This window comes from Pecten maximus, chromosome 17 (assembly GCF_902652985.1).
Source record: "Pecten maximus chromosome 17, xPecMax1.1, whole genome shotgun sequence".
Lineage (NCBI taxonomy): Eukaryota > Metazoa > Mollusca > Bivalvia > Pectinida > Pectinidae > Pecten > Pecten maximus.
Window position 1 is genome coordinate 11,474,505 of NC_047031.1, and position 26,947 is coordinate 11,501,451.

General features: G+C 39.0%; 1 protein-coding gene across 1 annotated transcript in view; it reads left to right on the forward strand.

The window, feature by feature from the left end:
- Positions 1-3,326: 3,326 nt before the first annotated feature.
- Positions 3,327-26,947, forward strand: part of LOC117315022 (papilin-like) — a 46,095-nt gene continuing 22,474 nt past the window's right edge. The window contains exons 1-4 of the mRNA XM_033869153.1: positions 3,327-3,388; positions 5,765-6,139; positions 7,487-7,631; positions 24,699-24,818. Coding sequence (XP_033725044.1) covers positions 5,850-6,139; positions 7,487-7,631; positions 24,699-24,818 — 555 coding nt within the window. The 5' untranslated portion in view covers positions 3,327-3,388; positions 5,765-5,849. The remainder of the gene's footprint in view (positions 3,389-5,764; positions 6,140-7,486; positions 7,632-24,698; positions 24,819-26,947) is intronic.

Here is a 26,947-nt window from a genome sequence, read left to right on the forward strand (position 1 = left end):
AAATAGACAGGTGTGCTCTGTTACACAGGTACATGTAAATATACAGGTGTGCTCTGTTTACACAGGTACATGTAAATATACAGGTGTGCTCTGTTACACAGGTACATGTAAATATACAGGTGTGCTCTGTTACACAGGTACATGTAATATACAGGTGTGCTCTGTTACACAGGTACATGTTAATATACAGGTGTGCTCTGTTACACAGGTACATGTAAATATACAGGTGTGCTCTGTTACACAGGTACATGTAAATATACAGGTGTGCTCTGTTACACAGGTACATGTAAATATACAGGTGTGCTCTGTTACACATGTACATGTAATATACAGGTGTGCTCTGTTACACAGGTACATGTAAATATACAGGTGTGCTCTGTTACACAGGTACATGTAAATATACAGGTGTGCTCTGTTACACAGGTACATGTAAATATACAGGTGTGCTCTGTTACACAGGTACATGTAAATATACAGGTGTGCTCTGTTACACAGGTACATGTAAATATACAGGTGTGCTCTGTTACACAGGTACATGTAAATAGACAGGTGTGCTCTGTTACACAGTTACATGTAAATATACAGGTGTGCTCTGTTACACAGGTACATGTAAATAGACATGTGTGCTCTGTTACACAGGTACATGTAAATAGACAGGTGTGCTCTGTTACACAGGTACATGTTAATAGACAGGTGTGCTCTGTTACACAGGTACATGTTAATAGACAGGTGTGCTCTGTTACACATGTCATGTAAATATACAGGTGTGCTCTGTTACACAGGTACATTTAAATATACAGGTGTGCTGTTACACAGGTACATGTAAATATACAGGTGTGCTGTTACACAGGTACATGTTAATAGACAGGTGTGCTCTGTTATACAGGTACATGTAAATATACAGGTGTGCTGTTACACAGGTACATGTAAATATACAGGTGTGCTGTTACACAGGTACATGTAAATAGACATGTGTGCTCTGTTACACATGTCATGTAAATATACAGGTGTGCTCTGTTTCACAGGTACATGTAAATATACAGGTTTGCTCTGTTACACAGGTACATGTAAATATACAGGTGTGCTCTGTTTCACAGGTACTTGTAAATATACAGGTGGGCTGTTACACAGGTACATGTTAATATACATGTGTGCTCTGTTACACAGGTACATGTAAATAGACAGGTGTGCTCTGTTACACAGGTACATGTAAATATACAGGTGTGCTCTGTTTCAAACCTCATGTAAATATACAGGTGTGCTCTGTTACACACCTCATATAAATATACAGGTGTGCTCTGTTACACAGGTACATGTTAATAGACAGGTGTGCTCTGTTACACAGGTACATGTAAATATACAGGTGTGCTCTGTTTCAAACCTCATGTAAATATACAGGTGTGCTCTGTTACACAGGTACACATGTCATGTAAATATACAGGTGTGCTGTTTCACAGGTACATGTAAATATACCAGTGTGCTCTGTTACACAGGTACATGTAAATATACAGGTGTGCTCTGTTACACAGGTACATGTAAATAGACAGGTTTGCTCTGTTACACAGGTACATGTAAATAGACAGGTGTGCTCTATTATACAGGTACATGTAAATATACAGGTGTGCTGTTACACAGGTATATGTAAATAGACAGGTGTGCTCTGTTACCCTTGATAGTAACAGTGTAGCTATTTACATAATCAAAGATGTTTATTGAACTCAATATGAATGACATACAGTCGTTTGGAAATTTGCGTTAAAACACTACGCTGCCATTTTGATCTTCATGTTCTTACTGTGGAGATCTTGTGAGGCTCCTAGGGTGTGTCCTGTACTGTGTTCTCAATATTAGGACGGTAGGAACAGTGTTACCGTGCTCGATAGCATACAGGAACAGTACTCTTGCTTTTGCCCACATGCTTACCGCCTACGTGACTCCACCTATTGCTTCGTTTTCTTCTCATTCAGCATTAATGTTTATGTTATAACATATACATATATAAATATATGTTAGTTATCATCATTTTTGTCTAACTGATAACCAAAGTTAGCCTACGGGTGCAGACACTGCCCAATGTGTTGAGCGGGTTGGGGTTGGCGTCCGTTGTTTTAGAACGTACAACATTAATGCTGTGTGGTATGAATTGATAGCAAGAATTAAAGTAAAAAAAACTTTTTTAGCTGAACCTAATTTGTAGTGGGGCAAGCAATATTTTTTGGTTGCTAGGATTTGAATTTATTGTGAATCTTTATGAAATACCGAAACTTAGAATTAACAAAAACTCCCAGACTAAAATTTGGAACAGAGGATCATTAACACCTATTGGAAATATTAACATATATGATTAAATCACTGCTCATCTCACAATTTATCCACCTGTAAATAGCACTACCTTATCCAGAGGGAAAATCTGTTAACAAACTCAACACATTGTTATTTGGATATTTATGGAATGGGAAACCAGACAAAGTTAAAAGTGAAATCATTATTAAAAATCATGCAGATGGGGATTTGAACATGGTAAATCTTACTGCATTAATTTCATCAACTCTCTCAAACTCACTTGGATCAGAAGACTCTACATGAATAGTAAAAAATTGCAGACTATATTTAAGACTTTTATTAACACAGGTTTTCTTTCAAATTGTTGTTCCTAGCATATTAAGATTTGTGAAAATAAGTGTATAAATAAATTCTGGTGTGGTGTTCTTACAACATGGTACCTAATAAAATCTGGTGTAATGGTATAATCAAGATAGGTGGAAAGTGGTGTTTTATATAAAAAATGGTACGGGACCGGGCGTAAACAAAAAAACCCGTGATCATCGCCGCGATCTCAAAAAAGGCAAGATTTGAAATTAAATAAGTATTTTTTGTAATTAAAACTTATATTGGTATCATCAACTAGGTTTACTTGAAGAATGGAATCGAAAATATCATAAAAATAAACCCTTGTTTACGAATAAACAGCCAAAAAACCATAACTTTTCACGGTTGAGTGCGGCGTACACAAAATCACACTTTGAAAAATGTAAATCGACGATTTCTAAAGTTGTAAGTATAACTTCCATCATATTTTAAATGTCAGATTTTTCAAATATTAATCAGGATTTATAAGAAAAACATGAGATTTATTCATAAAGTCGTTGTTGAGGAAAAACATTAATATGCATATTCCTGGTACGGGGATCGGATCCGGGACCGGGTGCGGCGTACACGAAATCACGGGGACCACTTTTAAGAAATGTAGAGCACTGCTATCGTTCCGTATAAATTAGGGCTCCGATAATTATAGGGAGCGATCCGAAATATACATGCAACAATATAAACATCATGGCGGACAATCTAAGGAATGTGTTATGTTCACCTGTCACGTTGTTTATTACAGGTAAGTAGGCCTAACAGACACGCCAAAGAAAGTACTCGTTGTAGGGCCGATACGTTGGAACAAAAATAATAATGTTCACCAGGGAATATATGGTTTCCATTTGTACTAAAAACTCGCGAGAAAATTCCCAGACCATCTGACATCATTAAGTTAAGTTAAGTTTTCTCAACATACACTATACTGTATAGGTGGTAGAGAATTTGTGTATCCCGAGCCGAGCTCGTGCTTTTGACCCGAGCCCGAGCTTTGGATATTTTCGTTTTTCTCCTTCATTACTGAATGGATTAAAGTGATTTTTTCTACCAAGATTTGATTTCATGTTTTAAATCAATCTAGTTCTACTTGATGATGGTAGATGGCAGATTTAAATGAGTCTGTGGTGGGACATACATAACTAGATTATATATATCTTCTAAAAAGAACAAATAACTTTTTAACTCTTTTTTTTAGGGGTCGAAAAACACCCCAAAAACTACCCAAAAACACATCAAATTCAAGCAATAGTAATAATTCAATCGTTAATAAGGTAAATGAAAAAAAATGTCTGGAAGATAAATGTGCATGAATCGACAAACTACGCTAGATAATTGTCTTGCCGGTTTTATTGTATGACTGTTTGTAAGAGTTATCTCCCTCGCCGTCAAAACCCTACTCGCGGATAAGTCAACAAAAGAAGGTATCAATAGCTGTATTTGATATGTCAACATATACATATCAAGATCTAATGATGTTTTCATATAATGTGTTGATGTTGTGAGATGTTTTAAGGTGTTTTTGGGTAGTTTTTGGGTGTTTTTGGGTAAATCGTTCTGCCGTTTTTTAGCACCACTGCGCAACCTCATGCTACATGTATATACCCCATATTGTCAAACTGACAGATGGGTAGAGTGTTAAGAAGAAGAAAGACAAATCACAGATACAAATATTGAGTCACAGTAATTAAAGCAATGTACCAAAATTCAGCAACCAATACATTGTAATACAATAATTAACATTTATATATATACATGCACATATATAGATTTTAAGAAATGTAACACGAAAGGAAAATGTAATTTCCCGACTAGAAGTCAAAGTAGCTAGGGACCTTAGTAGTCAAGAAATTATTTAAGCAGCAAGTCATTCAACCAAAGCCATTTTCCACTACAGAAAGAAGGCTTGTTGGCCTTGGGTGATAGGGGTATAGAATGACAATGGTTTACATGACATATACATATGTATGGATGGTATGTGTGAAATCACAGGCTGCTGCTGAGCTCCTTATACTCTAACAATGTTACTGGTCAAACATGGCGCACAGTCAGCACATATAACATCAGCTAATAAATCGGCCTACCAGTGGCCTCTTATATCTACTGTCTGATCACTCTGTCAACAGGATTCAAACTTTGGTCACATGTATATGTAAGTTCATTGCAGTTCTACCAGCTGAGCATAAGAAGCAAATGTTCTGTTACCTGAGCTGACAGAGACTATTTAACACTATATAGATATATACAAATATTACATGTACAAACCACACTGATCCACCCACTTTACTCAACTGCCTCTGTTTTTCTTTAGCTTTCCCAAATCTCAACCAAAACTGTAAAACAAGGCAATGAATATCACTATCAGGTTAGTTTATTCTGTGTTACTGGTGTGACACAATTTATCTGTGAGTGTATGATGTGATACCCAGACCAGGGTTGTCTTGTTTACCACACTGAGGATGAAGATGTAGACTTAAGTTAGAATAGAATAGTGAAGTAGAACTTGACTTGGTAACAACCACTGGCAGAACAGCATTCTGGTGTCAAGTTTGAAAGTCCTATGTTTGAATCGTGGCATTGTGCTTCTGCATTTTCCATCTGCTGTATCACACTAACAATATAGAAATACATACATGTACTTCAGAGAATTTCAACATGACCTTGAAAGTCAACTTATTACTGTAGTTGACACTCTTGAGTTCTAATCACATTGAAGGTTCTTGTATCTCATAAAAAGGATTTTCTATTGCCCACTCTGAAAAAAGTGGTTGGGGCCGTAAAATGGAGCTTGTTTGACAAACGATGATATATGGATTTGAGGCAGATAGATCTATTGCTAGATGTAGTCTAGATATAGTTGAAAAATTTATATCAACTAGTATATTTACTCTGCTGTAAATTCATATTCTGTCTAGGAAATGAAGAAGGTTATTTATAGACCACAAACTAATACCTTCAAACAACATGTTTTAGAGCTATTGAATTTTTAAAATTATACACTATGAAAATGTTTTTCTGATAAATAAGAATCTTGCAGAGCTGCCCTCCAAAAACAGAGTGTTATACAGTATACATGTATAGTACAGGTATGCTATGTATATTACTGTTATATTTACTATTCCAGAAACATGAAGGAACAATGTAAAGCTGATATTCAATGTATATCTACAATGATGACTGACAGATTAGATTTTTGACTTGTAACCAAAATGGCCAACGTTGTTCCACTGAAGTTCACGGCAAAGCTGATCTGCATCCAGACACTGCTTGACCTTTCGGGTGATGGTGACAAAGAGGCCGCCCACCGGATGCTCCGGCAGCTGCAGACAGGGTGTTATACAGCTGTGTCATGTGGTCTGCTTCGACGTCTTGTTGAGAGATACCCAGGGAAGGTGACAAACAATGTCCTATCAGCACTGGCTTCAACACACTTACGGGAATTAAAACTCAAGAAATGTAAATTTGTGTCATTCACAGGTTTAAAGAATGTTCTTGAATCGTAAGTATGTATATATATATATAACTAGTTATAATTCTATATTTCTGAGAAATAAACACTTTCCAGTGTTGTCATGATCGAAAGTTTAGTTTCACTAGCTATAGTTTGATACTAAACATTTGTTATATACTGTAAGGTTACCTCGAGAAAGTAAACAAATTTAAATAACACTGCAAATCATAATTGCAGCATTTGTCAGTTGATAAATATGAAAATACCTTGTTTTAGTTGATTCATATTTCCTTGATTTTACTAGAAATAATTATATGGCAAAATTGATACTGTCAGGGCAAATTATGAAATAAACCATAATTATGACTCTGTATCTGTGATACACGGCCTACCAGCTGGGTATAATAATTCATTCTGTCTGTCCATTTATCTCTCCACAAATTAATAGTTACCTGCCGATAACTTGAGTATTTATTGCTGTAGTTACTTGAAATTTTGTCAAGATGTTCAGTTCACAAAAATAAATACTGAGGTAAAAAAAAATCAAGCTAGTTAATGATCAATATCAGTAGACCAAAAGTCAAAGTCAAGTTATGGATTTTTCCACTGATGAGCATTTTTCTATGACATTTTGAAGCAAAGTTTGTCAGTATTATTAAGTAGGAGTCAACAGACCAAAGGTCAAGGTTGTCAGTATTATTAAGTAGGAGTCAACAGATCTAGACCAAAGGTCAAGGTCATCAGGGCCAGACCGAAGTCAATCTAGATCTCTGGGCCAGAGATTTGATATTAACTTTTGTAGCTTTTCAATGATAAACATTATATTATGACATTACAAAGCAAAATTGGTTTATCATAATAAAATTCAAAAAAAAAATGTTTTACTTAATTTACATACAGAAAACTTGCTGCGTGGAAAACATATTATATCCAACATTATAACCAGTGGGCAGGGTCATGCACTCTATCATACTTTTAGCTCTTCTGGCCAAAAGTGTTTAATGAGCTTATAGTATGGTGTGACAGCTGTTGTCCATCTGTTTGGCATCAACTTTAATTGCTTCACAATAACAGAGGCCCAACTTTTGGGCAGTATCATGCTGGGATGAAGTTTACTATGTTTGTTCAAATGTATTTCCCTTGACCTATTTTCAAGGTCACATGGATTAAACATGTTAAAAGTGTTCAATGGTGGCTTCTCAATAACCAAGAGACCCAGAGATCTTATGTTTGGCCAGAAGTGTGCAGGAATGAATAGCTGCAAAACTTATTTAAATGAATAATGTTTTCAGTTTTAACGATTTTGTACAAACCTTAAAAGCTTGAATATTGTGAATAATAGAACCTATTACAAATACACACAGACTAATTTGTAGACCATACTGTCCACTACAGATGCCCCCTGGTCACTAAGCTTGACCTTTCTGAATGTGACCAGTTTTCCCAGCCAGAGGTTTTCCATATAACATCATTCCTACGACCAGGAATCACAGCTCTGAGTCTGGAGAACTGCCTGACAGTAGATAATACTGTAGTACAGGTATGTATACACTCAATCCATATGTATGTACACTTACAACACAATGACTAGAGAAGCCTTTCAATGTATGTACACTTACAACACAATGACTAGAGAAGCCTTTCAATGTATGTACACTTACAACACAATGACTAGAGAAGCCTTTCAATGTATGTACACTTACAACACAATGACTAGAGAAGCCTTTCAATGTATGTACACTTACAACACAATGACTAGAGAAGCCTTTCAATGTATGTACACTTACAACACAATGACTAGAGAAGCCTTTCAATGTATGTACACTTACAACACAATGACTAGAGAAGCCTTTCAATGTATGTACACTTACAACACAATGACTAGAGAAGCCTTTCAATGTATGTACACTTACAACACAATGACTAGAGAAGCCTTTCAATGTATGTACACTTACAACACAATGACTAGAGAAGCCTTTCAATGTATGTACACTTACAACACAATGACTAGAGAAGCCTTTCAATGTATGTACACTTACAACACAATGACTAGAGAAGCCTTTCAATGTATGTACACTTACAACACAATGACTAGAGAAGCCTTTCAATGTATGTTTTTAGTTTATATGAAAATATTCACACCTCTCCCTTCTTCAGCTTAACTCAGTAAACTCTGACTTCAAATAAATTAGCCTATACACAGTGAAAAAAGGCTCGGCAGATTAATCAGCGCTCGAATTTGTAACATATAGTTCATGACTTGGTCTATTTGTGACATTATGGAATGTGAACTAGACGGTGCCATTTTGAAAGGTCTAATCAATATAATTTTAGCCCTTTTCTCCTGTTACCTGATGATCTCTGTACAAAAAGCTTACGTCAAGTGAGTATTTTGTTAAAAACTTAGCTGAACATTACGGAAATGTGTGCATATTGAACTTCTCCACTTGGTAAGCTAACAACAAATGGCTGACGTGTACAGTTTCTAGAGAACATTCAATGATGTCACTTCTAAGTTTTGTGTCAGAAACACTGTGCTTGACAATCATATAGGGATTGGATTTCACTTTTATGTTAATCATGCTTTTATGGAGCAATTCCTCTAAGAATATATTCTAAATGGGGCGCGCTAGCAGCGCCCCATTTAGAATATATTCTTAGAGGAATTGCTCCATTAAAGCATGGTTAACATAAAAGTGAAATCCAATCCCTATATTTACACTTACGGATGTTGTTTCTATAAGTCCTTGTGATTACAATATTTTTTCTTTGTAAATAAAAAAATCATATAAAAGTCGGACACAGTGGAAGGAGTCAATTATTAGAACAGCCAATGGTGACGCTTCACAACAAATTGAGACTTTTTTCCCGCGGTAAAAAATAGTTCTGTTTTTTATTATGATATTAACATAAATAACAAAAACATTTTGATAGATTATCATATTTAATATTGTCAAACATGTTATTTTTATACATTTAACAATGGTAAACAAAGCGTGTTGTTTTATTTTAAGAAACATTTCATCACGCGTTCATCGAGAGTAACAGAAAACAGACCGCGACCGAAGCACTCGAAGTTCAAAGGTCAATGTTTCCATGCAAGAATGGTAAACAAATCGGTCTGGTATTGTTATATAGTGACAAAACTTTGCAAGTGTAAATATAGTCTTGTGGATTGTAAACATATCAATTAATTAAAAAGAGAAAGATATTTAACAGAAATGTTGAATTACCAGTGTTTCTTTAAATTTTGTAACTATACTGGTGTATTTATGTAAATTCATTGGAACTAAATCATCTTATTAACCACAGCTGACGTAGTGACCCAACATCGCAGCACATCCTGACTTTCATTTTCTTGTACAGTATTTTAACGATTTGTTTGATGTAATTAAAAGGAATGTACCTCATTTTGACTGCGTATACGGTAGTATGCCTGCAGTTGGCCACAAACATTTTCTAAAGTTAGCCTTATTACCCTAACCCTAGAAAGTGTTTGTTGCCAACTGTGGACATATACCTACCGTATACACAGTAAAATGAGGTACAGATAAATGTTGTAGGTCTTTTGTCTGCACTGTAATATCTAGTTACAAACATCGAGGTGTTTAATATATATGAGATTGTATTCAGTTTTTTTGTCTACACTACAATCTAGTTACAACCACTGAGAAGGTGATCTGACTCAGCTACTCAGCTGAAATATGTACACTATGGTGGTATGTACACTATGGTGGTATGTACACTATGGTGGTGTGTACACTATGGTGGTATGTACACTATGGTGGTATGTGTGTACTATGGTGGTGTGTATGTACACTATGGTGGTATGTACACTATGGTGGTATGTGTACACTATGGTGGTGTGTATGTACACTATGGTGGTATGTACACTATGGTGGTATGTGTACACTATGGTGGTGTGTGTGTACACTATGGTGGTATGTACACTATGGTGGTATGTCTGTACACTGGTGGTGTATGTACACTATGGCGGAGTGTGTGTACACTATGGTGGTGTGTGTGTACACTATGGTGGTGTGTGTACACTATGGCGGAGTGTGTGTACACTATGGTGGAGTGTGTGTACACTATGGTGGTGTGTGTATACTATGGTGGTGTGTATGTACACTATGGTGGTATGTGTGTACACTATGATGGTATGTGTGTACTATGGTGGTGTGTGTGTACACTATGGTAGTATGTATGTACACTATGGTGGTGTGTGTGTACACTATGGTGGTGTGTGTGTACACTATGGTGGTGTGTGTGTACACTATGGTGGTGTATGTACACTATGGCGGAGTGTGTGTACACTATGGTGGAGTGTGTGTACACTATGGTGGTGTGTGTATACTATGGTGGTGTGTATGTACACTATGGTGGTATGTGTGTACACTATGATGGTATGTGTGTACTATGGTGGTGTGTGTGTACACTATGGTAGTATGTATGTACACTATGGTGGTGTGTGTGTACACTATGGTGGTATGTGTGTACACTATGGTGGTGTGTATGTACACTATGGTGGTATGTATGTACACTATGGAGGTGTGTATGTACACTGGTGGTGTGTATGTACACTTTGGTGGTCTGTGTGTACACTATGGTGGTATGTATGTACACTATGGTGGTGGGTATGTACACTATGGTGGTGTGTATGTACACTATGGTGGTGTGTATGTACACTAGGGTGGTGTGTATGTACACTATGGTGGTGTGTATGTACACTATGGTGGTATGTGTGTACACTATGATGGTATGTGTGTACTATGGTGGTGTGTGTGTACACTATGGTAGTATGTATGTACACTATGGTGGTGTGTGTGTACACTATGGTGGTATGTGTGTACACTATGGTGGTGTGTATGTACACTATGGTGGTGTGTGTGTACACTATGGTGGTGTGTATGTACACTATGGTGGTGTGTGTGTACACTATGGTGGTGTGTGTGTACACTATGGTGATGTGTATGTACACTTTGGTGGTGTGTATGTACACTATGGTAGTATGTATGTACGCTATGGTGGTGTGTGTGTACACTATGGTGGTATGTATGTACACTATGGTGGTGTGTATGTACACTGGTGGTATGTATGTACACTATGGTGGTATGTGTGTACACTATGGTGGTATGTATGTACACTATGGTGGTGTGTATGTACACTATGGTGGTGTGTATTTACACTATGGTGGTGTGTGTGTACACTATGGTGGTATGTATGTACACTATGGTGGTGTGTATGTACACTAGGGTGGTGTGTGTGTACACTATGGTGGTGTGTGTGTACGCTATGATGGTGTGTATGTACACTATGGAGGTGTGTATGTACACTATGGTGGTATGTATGTACACTATGGTAGTGTGTATGTACACTATGGTTGTATGTATGTACACTATGGTGGTATGTGTGTACACTATGGTGGTGTGTATGTACACTATGGTGGTATGTGTGTACACTATGGTGGTATGTGTGTACAATTTGGTGGTGTGTGTGTACACTATGGTGGTATGTATGTACACTTTGGTGGTGTGTGTGTACACTATGGTGGTATGTATGTACACTATGGTGGTATGTATGTACACTATGGTGGTATGTGTACACTATGGTGGTATGTATGTACACTATGGTGGTGTGTATGTACACTATGGTGGTGTGTATGTTCACTATGGTGGTGTGTATGTACACTGGTGGTATGTGTGTACTATGGTGATGTGTGTGTACACTATGGTGGTATGTGTGTACTATGGTGGTGTGTGTACACTATGGTGGTGTGTGTGTACACTATGGTGGTGTGTGTACACTATGGTGGTTTGTGTGTACTATGGTGGTGTGTGTGTACACTATGGTGGTATGTGTGTACTATGGTGGTGTGTGTGACACTATGGTGGTATGTATGTACACTATGGTGGTGTGTGTGTACACTATGGTGGTATGTATGTACACTATGGTGGTGTGTGTGTACACTATGGTGGTGTGTGTGTACACTATGGTGGTATGTACACTATTGTGGTGTGTGTATACTATGGTGGTGTATGTGTACACTATGGTGGTGTGTGTGTACATTATGGTGTTATGTATGTACACTATGGTGGTATGTGTGTACACTATGGTGTTGTGTACACTATGGTGGTATGTACACTATGGTGGTATGTACACTGGTGGTGTATGTGTACACTATGGTGGTGTCTGTGTACACTATGGTGGTATGTACACTATTGTGGTGTGTGTATACTATGGTGGTGTGTGTGTATACTATGGTGGTGTGTGTGTACACTATGGTGGTATGTATGTACACTATGGTGGTGTGTGTACACTATGGTGGAGTGTATGTACACTATGGTAGTGTGTATGTACACTATGGTGATGTGTATGTACACTATGGTGGTATGTACACTATGGTGGTATGTATGTACACTATGGTGATGTGTATGTACACTATGGTGGTATGTATGTACACTATGGTGGAGTGTATGTACACTATGGTGGTGTGTATGTACACTATGGTGATGTGTATGTACACTATGGTGGTATGTACACTATGGTGGAGTGTGTGTACACTATGGTGGTGTGTATGTACACTATGGTGGAGTGTGTGTACACTATGGTGGTATGTATGGTCGCTATGGTGGTATGTATGTACACTTTGGTGGTATGTGTGTACACTATGGTGGTGTGTAGACTATGGTGGTGTGTATGTACACTATGGTGGAGTGTGTGTACACTATGGTGGTGTGTGTGTACACTATGGTGGTATGTATGTACACTATGGTGGTGTGTGTGTACACTATGGTGGTGTGTATGTACACTATGGTGGTATGTACGCTATGGTGGTATGTACACTGGTGGTGTATGTGTACACTATGGTGGTGTGTGTGTACACTATGGTGGTGTGTACACTATGGTGGAGTGTGTGTACACTATGGTGGTATGTATGTACACTTTGGTGGTATGTGTGTACACTATGGTGGTATGTATGTACACTATGGTGGTATGTATGTACACTATGGTGGTGTGTGTGTACACTATGGTGATGTGTATGTACACTATGGTGGTATGTATGTACACTTTGGTGGTATGTGTGTACACTTTGGTGGTGTGTGTGTACACTATGGTGGTATGTATGTACACTATGGTGGTATGTATGTACACTATGGTGGTGTGTGTGTACACTATGGTGGTGTGTGTGTACACTATGGTGGTATGTATGTACACTATGGTGGTATGTATGTACACTTTGGTGGTATGTGTGTACACTATGGTGGTATGTACACTATGGTGATGTGTATGTACACTATGGTGGAGTGTGTGTACACTATGGTGGTATGTATGTACACTATGGTGGTATGTGTGTACACTATGGTGGTATGTACACTGGTGGTGTATGTGTACACTATGGTGGTGTGTGTGTACACTATGGTGGTGTGTACACTATGGTGGAGTGTGTGTACACTATGGTGGTATGTATGTACACTTTGGTGGTATGTGTGTACACTATGGTGGTGTGTACACTATGGTGGTATGTATGTACACTATGGTGGTATGTATGTACACTATGGTGGTGTGTGTGTACACTATGGTGTTATGTACACTATGGTGATGTGTATGTACACTATGGTGGAGTGTGTGTACACTATGGTGGTATGTATGTACACTATGGTGGTATGTGTGTACACTATGGTGGTGTGTACACTATGGTGGTATGTGTGTATACTATGGTGGTGTGTACACTATGGTGGAGTGTGTGTACACTATGGTGGTATGTATGTACACTATGGTGGTATGTGTGTACACTATGGTGGTGTGTACACTATGGTGGAGTGTGTGTACACTATGGTGGTATGTATGTTCACTGGTGGAGAGTGTGTACACTATGGTGGTATGTATGTACACTTTGGTGGTGTGTGTGTACACTATGGTGGTGTGTTTGTACACTATGGTGGTGTGTGTGTACACTATGGTGGTATGTATGTACACTATGGTGGTGTGTACACTATGGTGGTGTGTACACTATGGTGGTATGTATGTACACTGGTGGGGTATGTGTACACTATGGTGGTATGTATGTACACTTTGGTGGTGTGTGTGTACACTATGGTGGTGTGTACACTATGGTGTTATGTATGTACACTGGTGGTGTATGAGTACACTATGGTGGTATGTGTGTACACTATGGTGGTATGTGTGTACACTATGGTGTTGTGTACACTATGGTGGTATGTACACTATGGTGGTATGAACACTATGGTGGTGTATGTGTACACTATGGTGGTGTGTGTGTACATTATGGTGTTATGTATGTACACTATGGTGGAGTGTGTGTACACTATGGTGTTATGTATGTACACTATGGTGGAGTGTGTGTACACTATGGTGTTATGTATGTACACTATGGTGGTATGTGTGTACACTATGGTGTTGTGTACACTATGGTGGTATGTACACTGGTGGTGTATGTGTACACTATGGTGGTGTGTGTGTACACTATGGTGGTATGTACACTATGGTGGTGTATGTGTACACTATGGTGGTGTGTGTGTACACTATGGTGGTGTGTGTGTACACTATGGTGGTATGTACACTATGGTGGTATGAACACTATGGTGGTGTATGTGTACACTATGGTGGTGTGTGTGTACATTATGGTGTTATGTATGTACACTATGGTGGTATGTGTGTACACTATGGTGTTGTGTACACTATGGTGGTATGTACACTATGGTGGTATGTACACTGGTGGTGTATGTGTACACTATGGTGGTGTGTGTGTACACTATGGTGGTATGTACACTATTGTGGTGTGTGTATACTATGGTGGTGTGTGTGTATACTATGGTGGTGTGTGTGTACACTATGGTGGTATGTATGTACACTATGGTGGTGTGTGTGTACACTATGGTGGAGTGTATGTACACTATGGTGGTGTGTATGTACACTATGGTGATGTGTATGTACACTATGGTGGTATGTACACTATGGTGGTATGTATGTACACTATGGTGGTGTGTGTGTACACTATGGTGGAGTGTATGTACACTATGGTGGTGTGTATGTACACTGGTGATGTGTATGTACACTATGGTGGTATGTACACTATGGTGGAGTGTGTGTACACTATGGTGGTATGTACACTATGGTGGTGTGTGTGTACATTATGGTGGTATGTGTGTACACTATGGTGGTGTGTACACTTTGGTGGTCTGTGTGTACACTATGGTGGTATGTATGTACACTATGGTGGAGTGTGTGTACACTATGGTGGTATGTGTGTACACTATGGTGGTGTGTACACTTTGGTGGTCTGTGTGTACACTATGGTGGTATGTATGTACACTATGGTGGAGTGTGTGTACACTATGGTGGTATGTATGTACACTTTGGTGGTGTGTGTGTACACTATGGTGGTATGTATGTACACTATGGTGTGTGTGTACACTATGGTGGTATGTATGTACACTGGTGGTGTATGAGTACACTATGGTGGTATGTATGTACACTATGGTGGTGTGTGTATACTATGGTGGTGTGTATGTACACTATGGTGTTGTGTACACTATGGTGGTATGTACACTATGGTGGTATGTCGCTGGTGGTGTATGTGTACACTATGGTGGTGTGTGTGTACACTATGGTGGTGTGTGTGTACATTATGGTGTTATGTATGAACACTATGGTGGTATCTGTGTACACTATGGTGTTGTGTACACTATGGTGGTATGTACACTATGGTGGTATGTACACTGGTGGTGTATGTGTACACTATGGTGGTGTGTGTGTACACTATGGTAGTATGTACACTATTGTGGTGTGTGTATACTATGGTGGTGTGTGTGTATATTATGGTGGTGTGTGTGTACACTATGGTGGTGTGTATGTACACTATGGTGATGTGTATGTACACTATGGTGGTATGTACACTATGGTGGTATGTATGTACACTATGGTGGTGTGTGTGTCAGTATGGTGGAGTGTATGTACACTATGGTGGTGTGTATGTACACTATGGTGATGTGTATGTACACTATGGTGGTATGTACACTATGGTGGAGTGTGTGTACACTATGGTGGTGTGTATGTACACTATGGTGGAGTGTGTGTACACTATGGTGGTATGTATGGTCGCTATGGTGGTATGTATGTACACTTTGGTGGTATGTGTGTACACTATGGTGGTGTGTAGACTATGGTGGTGTGTATGTACACTATGGTGGAGTGTGTGTACACTATGGTGGTGTGTGTGTACACTGGTGGTATGTATGTACACTATGGTGGTGTGTGTGTACACTATGGTGGTGTGTATGTACACTATGGTGGTATGTACGCTATGGTGGTATGTACACTGGTGGTGTATGTGTACACTATGGTGGTGTGTGTGTACACTATGGTGGTGTGTACACTATGGTGGAGTGTGTGTACACTATGGTGGTATGTATGTACACTTTGGTGGTATGTGTGTACACTATGGTGGTGTGTACACTATGGTGGTATGTATGTACACTATGGTGGTATGTATGTACACTATGGTGGTGTGTGTGTACACTATGGTGGTATGTATACTATGGTGATGTGTATGTACACTATGGTGGAGTGTGTGTACACTATGGTGGTATGTATGTACACTATGGTGGTATGTGTGTACACTATGGTGGTGTGTACACTATGGTGGTATGTGTGTATACTATGGTGGTATGTGTGTACACTATGGTGGAGTGTGTGTACACTATGGTGGTATGTATGTACACTATGGTGGTATGTGTGTACACTATGGTGGTGTGTACACTATGGTGGAGTGTGTGTACACTATGGTGGTATGTATGTTCACTGGTGGAGAGTGTGTACACTATGGTGGTATGTATGTACACTTTGGTGGTGTGTGTGTACACTATGGTGGTGTGTTTGTACACTATGGTGGTGTGTGTGTACACTATGGTGGTATGTATGTACACTATGGTGGTGTGTACACTATGGTGGTGTGTACACTATGGTGGTATGTATGTACACTGGTGGTGTATGTGTACACTATGGTGGTATGTATGTACACTTTGGTGGTGTGTGTGTACACTATGGTGGTGTGTACACTATGGTGTTATGTATGTACACTGGTGGTGTATGAGTACACTATGGTGGTATGTGTGTACCACTATGCTGGGTATGGTGTACACTATGGTGTTTGTGTACACTAGGGTGGTATGTACACTATGTGGTATGAACACTATGGTGGTGTATGTTGTACCACTATGGTGGTGTGTGTGTACATTATGGTGCTTATGTATGTACACTATGGTGGAGTGTGTGATACACTATGGTGTTTAATGTATGTACACTATGGTAGGAGTGTGTGTAAACTATGGTGTTATGTATGCTACACTATGGTGGTATGCTGTGTACCCTATGGGGTTTGTGTACACTATGGTGTGATGTACACTGGTTGGTGTAGTGGTAACACATGGTGGTTTGTGTGTGTACACTATGGTAGGTATGTACACTATGGTGGTGTATGTGTACACTATGGTGGTGTGTGTGTACACTAGGTGGTGGGTGTGTGTACACTATGGTTGGTAGTGTACACTATGGTGGTATGTATGTACACTATGGTGGTGTATGTGTACACTATGGTGGTGTGTGTGTACATTATGGTGTTATGTATGTACACTATGGTGGTATGTGTGTACACTATGGTGTTGTGTACACTATGGTGGTATGTACACTATGGTGGTATGTACACTGGTGGTGTATGTGTACACTATGGTGGTGTGTGTGTACACTATGGTGGTATGTACACTATTGTGGTGTGTGTATACTATGGTGGTGTGTGTGTATACTATGGTGTGTGTGTACACTATGGTGGTGTGTATGTACAATATGGTGGAGTGTGTGTACACTATGGTGGTGTGTGTGTACACTATGGTGGTATGTATGTACACTATGGTGGTGTGTGTGTACACTATGGTGGTATGTACACTATGGTGATGTGTATGTACACTATGGTGGTATGTATGTACGCTATGGTGGTATGTATGTACACTTTGGTGGTATGTGTGTACACTATGGTGGTGTGTACACTATGGTGGTGTGTATGTACACTATGGTGGTGTGTGTGTACACTTCTATAGGTGGTTATGTGTTGTCCTATGGTGGTAATTGTATGTCACTTTGGTGGTATTGTGTCCACTATGGTGGTGTGTACACTATGGTGGTGGTGGTAGTACACTATGGTGGAGTGTGTGGTACCTATGGTGGTATGTGTGTCACTATGGTGTATGTATGTACACTATGGTGGTGTGTGTGTACACTATGGTGGTGTGTAGGTACCTTAGGTAGTATGGACGCTATGTGTATGTGATGTACACTTTGGTGGTATGTGTGTACCTATGGTGGGTGTGTACACTATGGTGGAGTGTGTGTACCTAGGTGGTATGTATGTACCCTTTGGTGGAGTGTGTGTACACTATGGTTGTATGTATGTACACTTTGGTGTGTGGTGTACACTATGGTGGTGTGTAGACTATGGTGGTGTGTGTGTACACTATGGTGGTGTGTATGTACACTATGGTGGGTTGGTACATATGGTGTTGTATAACTATGGTGGGATGTACGTGGGTGGTATACTATGGTGGTGTGTGTGTACACTTGGTGTGTGTACACTATGGTGGTATGTATACACTATGTGTGTGTGTACTATGGTGTATGTACACTATGGTGGTGTGTTGTACCTATGGTGTGTGTATTACACTATGGTGGATGTGGTGTTGTACACTATGGTGGTATGTATTGTCGCTATGGTGGTATGTATGTACACTTTGGTGGTATGTGTGTACACTATGGTGGTGTGTACACTATGGTGGTGTGTATGTACACTATGGTGGAGTGTGTGTACACTATGGTGGTGTGTACACTATGGTGGTGTGTATGTACACTGGTGGTGTGTGTACACTATGGTGGTATGTATGTACACTATGGTGGTGTGTGTGTACACTATGGTGGTATGTATGTACACTATGGTGATGTGTATGTACACTATGGTGGTATGTACACTATGGTGGTATGTATGTACACTTTGGTGGTATGTGTGTACACTATGGTGGTGTGTGTGTACACTATGGTGGTATGTATGTACACTATGGTGGTGTGTGTACACTATGGTGGTGTACGTGTGTACACTATGGGGTGTATGTGTGTTGTACACTATGGTGGGTGTGTGTACACTATGGTGGTATGTAGTACACTTTGTGGTTGTGGTTGTTGTACACTATGGTGGAGTGTGTGTACACTATGGTGGTATGTATGTACACTATGGTGGAGTGTGTGTACACTATGGTGGTATGTATGTACACTTTGGTGGTGTATGTGTACACTATGGTGGTGTGTACACTATGGTGGTATGTATGTACACTGGTGGTGTATGTGTACACTATGGTGTTATGTATGTACACTATGGTGGTATGTTTGTACACTATGGTGGTATGTGTGTACACTATGGTGTTGTGTACACTATGGTGGTATGTACACTATGGTGGTATGTACACTATGGTGGTATGTGTACACTATGGTGGTGTGTGTACACTATGGTGGTGTGTACACTATGGTGGTGTGTATGTACACTATGGTGGTGTGTGTGTACACTATGGTGGTATATATGTACACTATGGTGGTGTGTGTGTACACTATGGTGGTATGTATGTACACTATGGTGGTGTGTGTGTACACTATGGTGGTATGTATGTACACTATGGTGGTATGTGTGTACACTATGGTGGTGTGTACACTATGGTGTGTACACTAGTGAGTGTTGTACACTATGGTGGTGTGTATGGTACACTATGGTGGTGTGTGTTACACTATGGTGGTATGTATGTACACTTTGGTGGTGATGTGTGTACACTATGGTGGTGTTACACTATGTGGTATGTACACTTGGTGTGTGTACACTATGGTGGTATGTATGTACACTAATGGTGGTTGTGTGTACACTATGGTTTGTTATGTTTGTACACATGGTGGTGTGTGTACACTATGGTGGTATGTTGTACACTATGGTGGATGTGTGTACACTATGGTGGTATGTATGTACACTATGGTGGTGTGTGTACACTATGGTGGTATGTATGTACACTATGGTGTATGTATGTACACTATGCTGGTGTGTATGTACACTATGGTGGTGTGTGTGTACACTATGGTGTTGTGTACACTATGGTGGTTGTGTTGTGGGTGTACACTATGGTGGTATGTATGTACACTATGGTGGTGTTTGTACACTATGGTGGTATATGTTACACTATGTGGTGTGTAGTATACATGGTGGTGTGTGTATACTATGGTGGTATGTATGTACACTATGGTGGTGTGTATGTACACTATGGTGGTGTGTGTGTACACTATGGTGGTGTGTGTGTACACTATGGAGGTATGTGCGTACACTATGGTGGTGTGTGTGTACACTGGTGGTAAATATGTACACTATGGTGGTGTGTACACTATGGTGTTGTTTGTGTACACTATGGTGGTATGTATGTACACTATGGTGGAGTGTATGTACACTATGGTGGTGTGTGTGTGTACACTATGGTGGATGTCACTATGGTGGTATGTAGACACTAATGTGTATGTATTACACTATGGGTTGTTACGCTATATGATCACTGGTGTGTGTATGTACACATGGTATGTTGTACACTTAGTGGATTTGTACACACTGTGTTGTAACATATGCTTGTACACTATTGGTGTAAGTAGTAACTATGTGGTGTGTTACACTATGTTGGATGTTTACACATGTGGTATATTCCAGCTTGGTATGTGACACTATGGTGGTTGATGTACCTATGGTGAGTGTGTACACTATGATGGGTATGTATGACACTTGTTATTTTTGTACACAAGGTGGTGATGTACTAGGTGGAGATGTACACTAGGTGGTATGTAAGTACCTTGTGGAGTGAAAGTGTACACTATGGTTATGTGTACACTTTGGGTTTTGTTACACTATGGTGGTTTACACTATGTGGTTATGTACACTGGTGTGTGTTGTCACTATGGTGGGTGTGTGTAACAGGGTGGTGATGTACACTTTGGTGGTGTGTAACTATGGGTGGATTAGTGTCACTGGTGTTGTATTACACTCAGGTGGTATGTATTAACTATGGTGGTTGTGTACAAGGTGTGTGTTGTACACATGGTGGAGATTGATGTACACATGGTGGTTGTAAGTGTAAACAGGTGGAGTGTAGATGTACACATGTGTTGTTGTCACTATGTGTATGTACCTGGGTGGATGTGACATATGGTGGTGTGTGTGTACTATGGTGTTATGTGTACCTATGGTGGAGTGGTGTACCTATGGGTTGTGTACACATGGTCTTACACTATGGTGAGTAATGTACACTGGTGGTGTAATGTCCTAACCATGGTGGATGAGTGTTAACTATGTGTGTAATTTCTGTACTAACTCATGGGGTAGTGGTTACTATGGTGGTGTGTGTGTACACTATGGTGGTGTGTGTACACTATGGTGGAGTGTATGTACACTATGGTGATGTGTATGTACACTATGGTGATGTGTATGTACACTTTGGTGGTATGTACACTATGGTGGTATGTATGTACACTATGGTGGTGTGTGTGTACACTATGGTGGAGTGTATGTACACTATGGTGGTGTGTATGTATACTTTGGTGATGTGTATGTACACTATGGTGGTATGTATGTACACTATGGTGGAGTGTGTGTACACTATGGTGGTATGTATGGTCGCTATGGTGGTATGTATGTACACTTTGGTGGTATGTGTGTACACTATGGTGGTGTGTACACTATGGTGGTGTGTATGTACACTATGGTGGAGTGTGTGTACACTATGGTGGTGTGTGTGTACACTATGGTGGTATGTATGTACACTATGGTGGTGTGTGTGTACACTATGGTGGTATGTACACTATGGTGATGTGTATGTACACTATGGTGGTATGTATGTACGCTATGGTGGTATGTATGTACACTTTGGTGGTATGTGTGTACAGTATGGTGGTGTGTATGTACACTATGGTGGTGTGTACACTATGGTGGAGTGTGTGTACACTATGGTGGTATGTATGTACACTATGGTGGAGTGTGTGTACACTATGGTGGTATGTATGTACACTTTGGTGGTGTATGTGTACACTATGGTGGTGTGTACACTATGGTGGTATGTATGTACACTATGGTGGAGTGTGTGTACACTATGGTGGTATGTATGTACACTTTGGTGGTGTATGTGTACACTATGGTGGTGTGTACACTATGGTGGTATGTATGTACACTGGTGGTGTATGTGTACACTATGGTGTTATGTATGTACACTATGGTGGTATGTGTGTACACTATGGTGGTATGTGTGTACACTATGGTGTTGTGTACACTATGGTGGTATGTACACTATGGTGGTATGTACACTATGGTGGTGTGTACACTATGGTGTTGTGTAAACTATGGTGGTATGTACACTATGGTGGTGTATGTGTACACTATGGTGGTGTGTGTGTACACTTTGGTGGTATGTATGTACACTATGGTGGTGTGTGTGTACACTATGGTGGAGTGTATGTACACTATGGTGGTGTGTATGGTCACTATGGTGGTATGTATGTATACTTTGGTGGTATGTGTGTACACTATGGTGGTGTGTACACTATGGTGTTGTTTGTGTACACTATGGTGGTATGTATGTACACTATGGTGGTGTGTATGTACACTATGGTGATGTGTATGTACACTATGGTGGTGTGTGTGTACACTATGGTGGTATGTATGTATGCTATGGTGGTATGTATGTACACTTTGGTGGTATGTGTGTACACTATGGTGGTGTGTACACTATGGTGGAGTGTGTGTACACTATGGTGGTATGTATGTACACTATGGTGGTATGTGTGTACACTATGGTGGTATGTTTGTACACTATGGTGGTGTTTTGTGTACACTATGGTGGTATGTGTGTACACTATGGTTGTATGTATTTACACTATGGCAGTATGTATGTACACTATGGTGGTGTGTGTGTACACTATGGTGGTGTGTGTACACTATAGTGTTGTGTGTGTACACTATGGTGGTATGTATGTACACTATGGTGGTATGTACACTATGGTGGTATATGTGTACACTATGGTGGTGTGTATGTATGCGATGTTGGTGTGTGTATACTATGGTGGTATGTATGTACACTATGGTGGTGTGTATGTACACTATGGTTGTATATGTTTACACTATGGTGGTGTGTGTGTACACTATGGAGGTATGTGTGTACACTATGGTGGTGTGTGTGTACACTGGTGGTAAATATGTACACTATGGTGGTGTGTACACTATGGTGTTGTTTGTGTACACTATGGTGGTATGTATGTACACTATGGTGGAGTGTATGTACACTATGGTGGTGTGTGTGTGTACACTATGGTAGTAAGTGTGTATGAGACACACATATTATTACCATCTTGTACACATTGATCACGGTAGTGTACATGCCACGCTATACTGGTCATTCAAGTCTCAGAAATATTTCACAAGCTGTTATGAAAACATCTCTTACAATAACTTTACCAACCAGAAGAATATGTTTTACAATGTTGAAGTTTTCAATTTATCAAATTCCAGTTGGAATTGATTATAGGTAGGTATAAATCTCCTTCATAGAAATTTAAAGATGACTGGGAAGTATGAAATTGTTATTCTTCGTAAACGACCCAAAGATATATTACAGGACATGTCAGACATGATCAGATTATGAAAGGTTTGTGGAGTAAATTTAAACACTTTATTGTGATTTTATTTTGATCTCACCTAACCTTTAGAGTTACTGTTGTTGTACAGTCTAACCAGGGGAGATAGAGCTACTGTTGCTGTACAGTCTAACCAGGGGAGATAGAGTCACTGTTGCTGTACAGTCTAACCAGGGGAGATAGAGTTACTGTTGCTGTACAGTCTAACCAGGGGAGATAGAGTTACTGTTGCTGTACAGTCTAACCAGGGGAGATAGAGTTACTGTTGTTGTACAGTCTAACCAGGGGAGATAGAGTTACTGTTGTTGTACAGTCTAACCAGGGGAGATAGAGTTACTGTTGCTGTACAGTCTAACCAGGGGAGATAGAGTTACTGTTGCTGTACAGTCTAACCAGGGGAGATAGAGTTACTGTTGTTGTACAGTCTAACCAGGGGAGATAGAGTTACTGTTGTTGTACAGTCTAACCAGGGGAGATAGAGTTACTGTTGTTGTACAGTCTAACCAGGGGAGATAGAGTTACTGTTGCTGTACAGTCTAACCAGGGGAGATAGAGTTACTGTTGTTGTACAGTCTAACCAGGGGAGATAGAGTTACTGTTGCTGTACAGTCTAACCAGGGGAGATAGTAACTAGTGTTACATTGATATAAGATTCTGTGTGTATCACAAAATAATCATTTGATTGTGTCCTGTTTAAGGTGTTTTAGACCATGATTTGGAAGGTACATTATATGTACAATGTATTTACATGAGCACTTAGTCCATATTTTGTAATATGTTTCTGGGCACGTACAAACCAGATGTTTATTTTCTGTTGAATTGAATTTGACTGCTTGATTTACAGAGTATTCTGTCATACATGAAGACCTTACAACACTTAAACCTGGCAGGTTGTACCAAACTGACAGATAACGTTTTCCTCCTCAACGAAAATCTCCAACTTCAGCGGGAGACCTTTGGACAGGTACAATATATAGACACACAATGAGGCAATAGAAATATGGTTTTTCAGGTGAAAATTATTAACAATATCTTACCTGTTTAGGTGTCAGAACCTGAAAACCTTGACGAAGAGGAGAGTTTTGATTTTGGTTTGTTTATAATAAATTTGTTGTGAAAACATGTTTAATAAAACCACATGTACCTTATTTATCAGTTTTTAATCATGACCTATAGTCATCATTATTCATCTATCGTCGTCTGCTGTGAGTAAACTTTCACATTTCAAACTTCTGAAGTTCAACTAGTGGGATTCAGCTCAAACTTACCTGAAGTGATCCTGAGATGGTCCTTAACATGTGCCCATGAGCCTCTTATTAAATACCCAGTTAAGAATCAGTTTAATTAGGTTTTGCACTGTAGATCCACACACTTTACTAAGGTAAATATAGTCTGTGTCTATTAGAGGAATGTTACTTTACTGAAGTAAACATTGTCTGTGTCTATTAGAGGAATGTTACTTTACTGAAGTAAACATTGTCTGTGTTTATTAGAGGAATGTTACTTAACTGAAGTAAACATTGTCTGTGTGAATTGGGGGAATGTTACTTTACTGAAGTAAACATTGTCTATGTCTATTAGAGGAATGTTACTTTACTGAAGTAAACATTGTATATGTTTATTAGAGGAATGTTACTTTACTGAAGTAAACATTGTCTGTGTTTATTAGAGGAATGCTACTTTACTGAAGTAAACATTGTCTGTGTTTATTAGAGGAATGTTACTTTACTGAAGTAAACATTGTCTATGTTTATTGGAGGAATGTTACTTTACTGAAGTAAACATTGTCTGTGTCTGTTAGAGGAATGTTACTTTACTGAAGTAAACATTGTCTGTGTCTATTAGAGGAATGTTACTTAACTGAAGTAAACATTGTCTGTGTTTATTGGAGGAATGTTACTTTACTGAAGAAAACATTGTCTATGTTTATTGGAGGAATGTTGCTTGACTGAAGTAAACATTGTCTGTGTTTATTAGAGGAATGTTACTTTACTGAAGTAAACATTGTCTGTGTCTATTAGAGGAATGTTACTTTACTGAAGTAAACATTGTCTGTGTTTATTAGAGGAATGTTACTTTACTGAAGTAAACATTGTCTGTGTCTATTAGAGGAATGTTACTTTACTGAAGTAAACATTGTGTTTATTAGAGGAATGTTACTTTACTGAAGTAAACATTGTTTGTGTCTATTAGTGGAATGTTACTTTACTGAAGTAAACATTGTCTGTGTTTATTAGAGGAATGTTACTTTACTGAAGTAAACATTGTCTGTGTGAATTGGGGGAATGTTACTTTACTGAAGTAAACATTGTCTGTGTTTATTAGAGGAATGTTACTTTACTGAAGTAAGCATTGTCTATGTTTATTAGAGGAATGTTACTTTACTGAAGTAAACATTGTCTGTGTCTATTAGAGGAATGTTACTTAACTGAAGTAAACATTGTCTGTGTCTATTAGAGGAATGTTACTTTACTGAAGTAAACATTGTCTGTGTCATTAGAGGAATGTTACTCTACTGAAGTAAACATTGTCTGTTTATTAGAGGAATGTTACTTTACTGAAGTAAACATTGTCTATGTTTATTAGAGGAATGTTACTTTACTGAAGTAAACATTGTATGTGTTTATTAGAGGAATGTTACTTTACTGAAGTAAACATTGTCTGTGTTTATTAGAGGAATGTTACTTTACTGAAGTGAACATTGTCTATGTTTATTAGAGGAATGTTACTTTACTGAAGTAAACATTGTCTGTGTTTATTAGAGGAATGTTACTTTACTGAAGTAAACATTGTCTGTGTCTATTAGAGGAATGTTACTTTACTGAAGTAAACATTGTCTGTGTTTATTAGAGGAATGTTACTTTACTGAAGTAAACATTGTCTGTGTCTATTAGAGGAATGTTACTTTACTGAAGTAAACATTGTGTTTATTAGAGGAATGTTACTTTACTGAAGTAAACATTGTTTGTGTCTATTAGTGGAATGTTACTTTACTGAAGTAAACATTGTCTGTGTTTATTAGAGGAATGTTACTTTACTGAAGTAAACATTGTCTGTGTCTATTAGAGGAATGTTACTTAACTGAAGTAAACA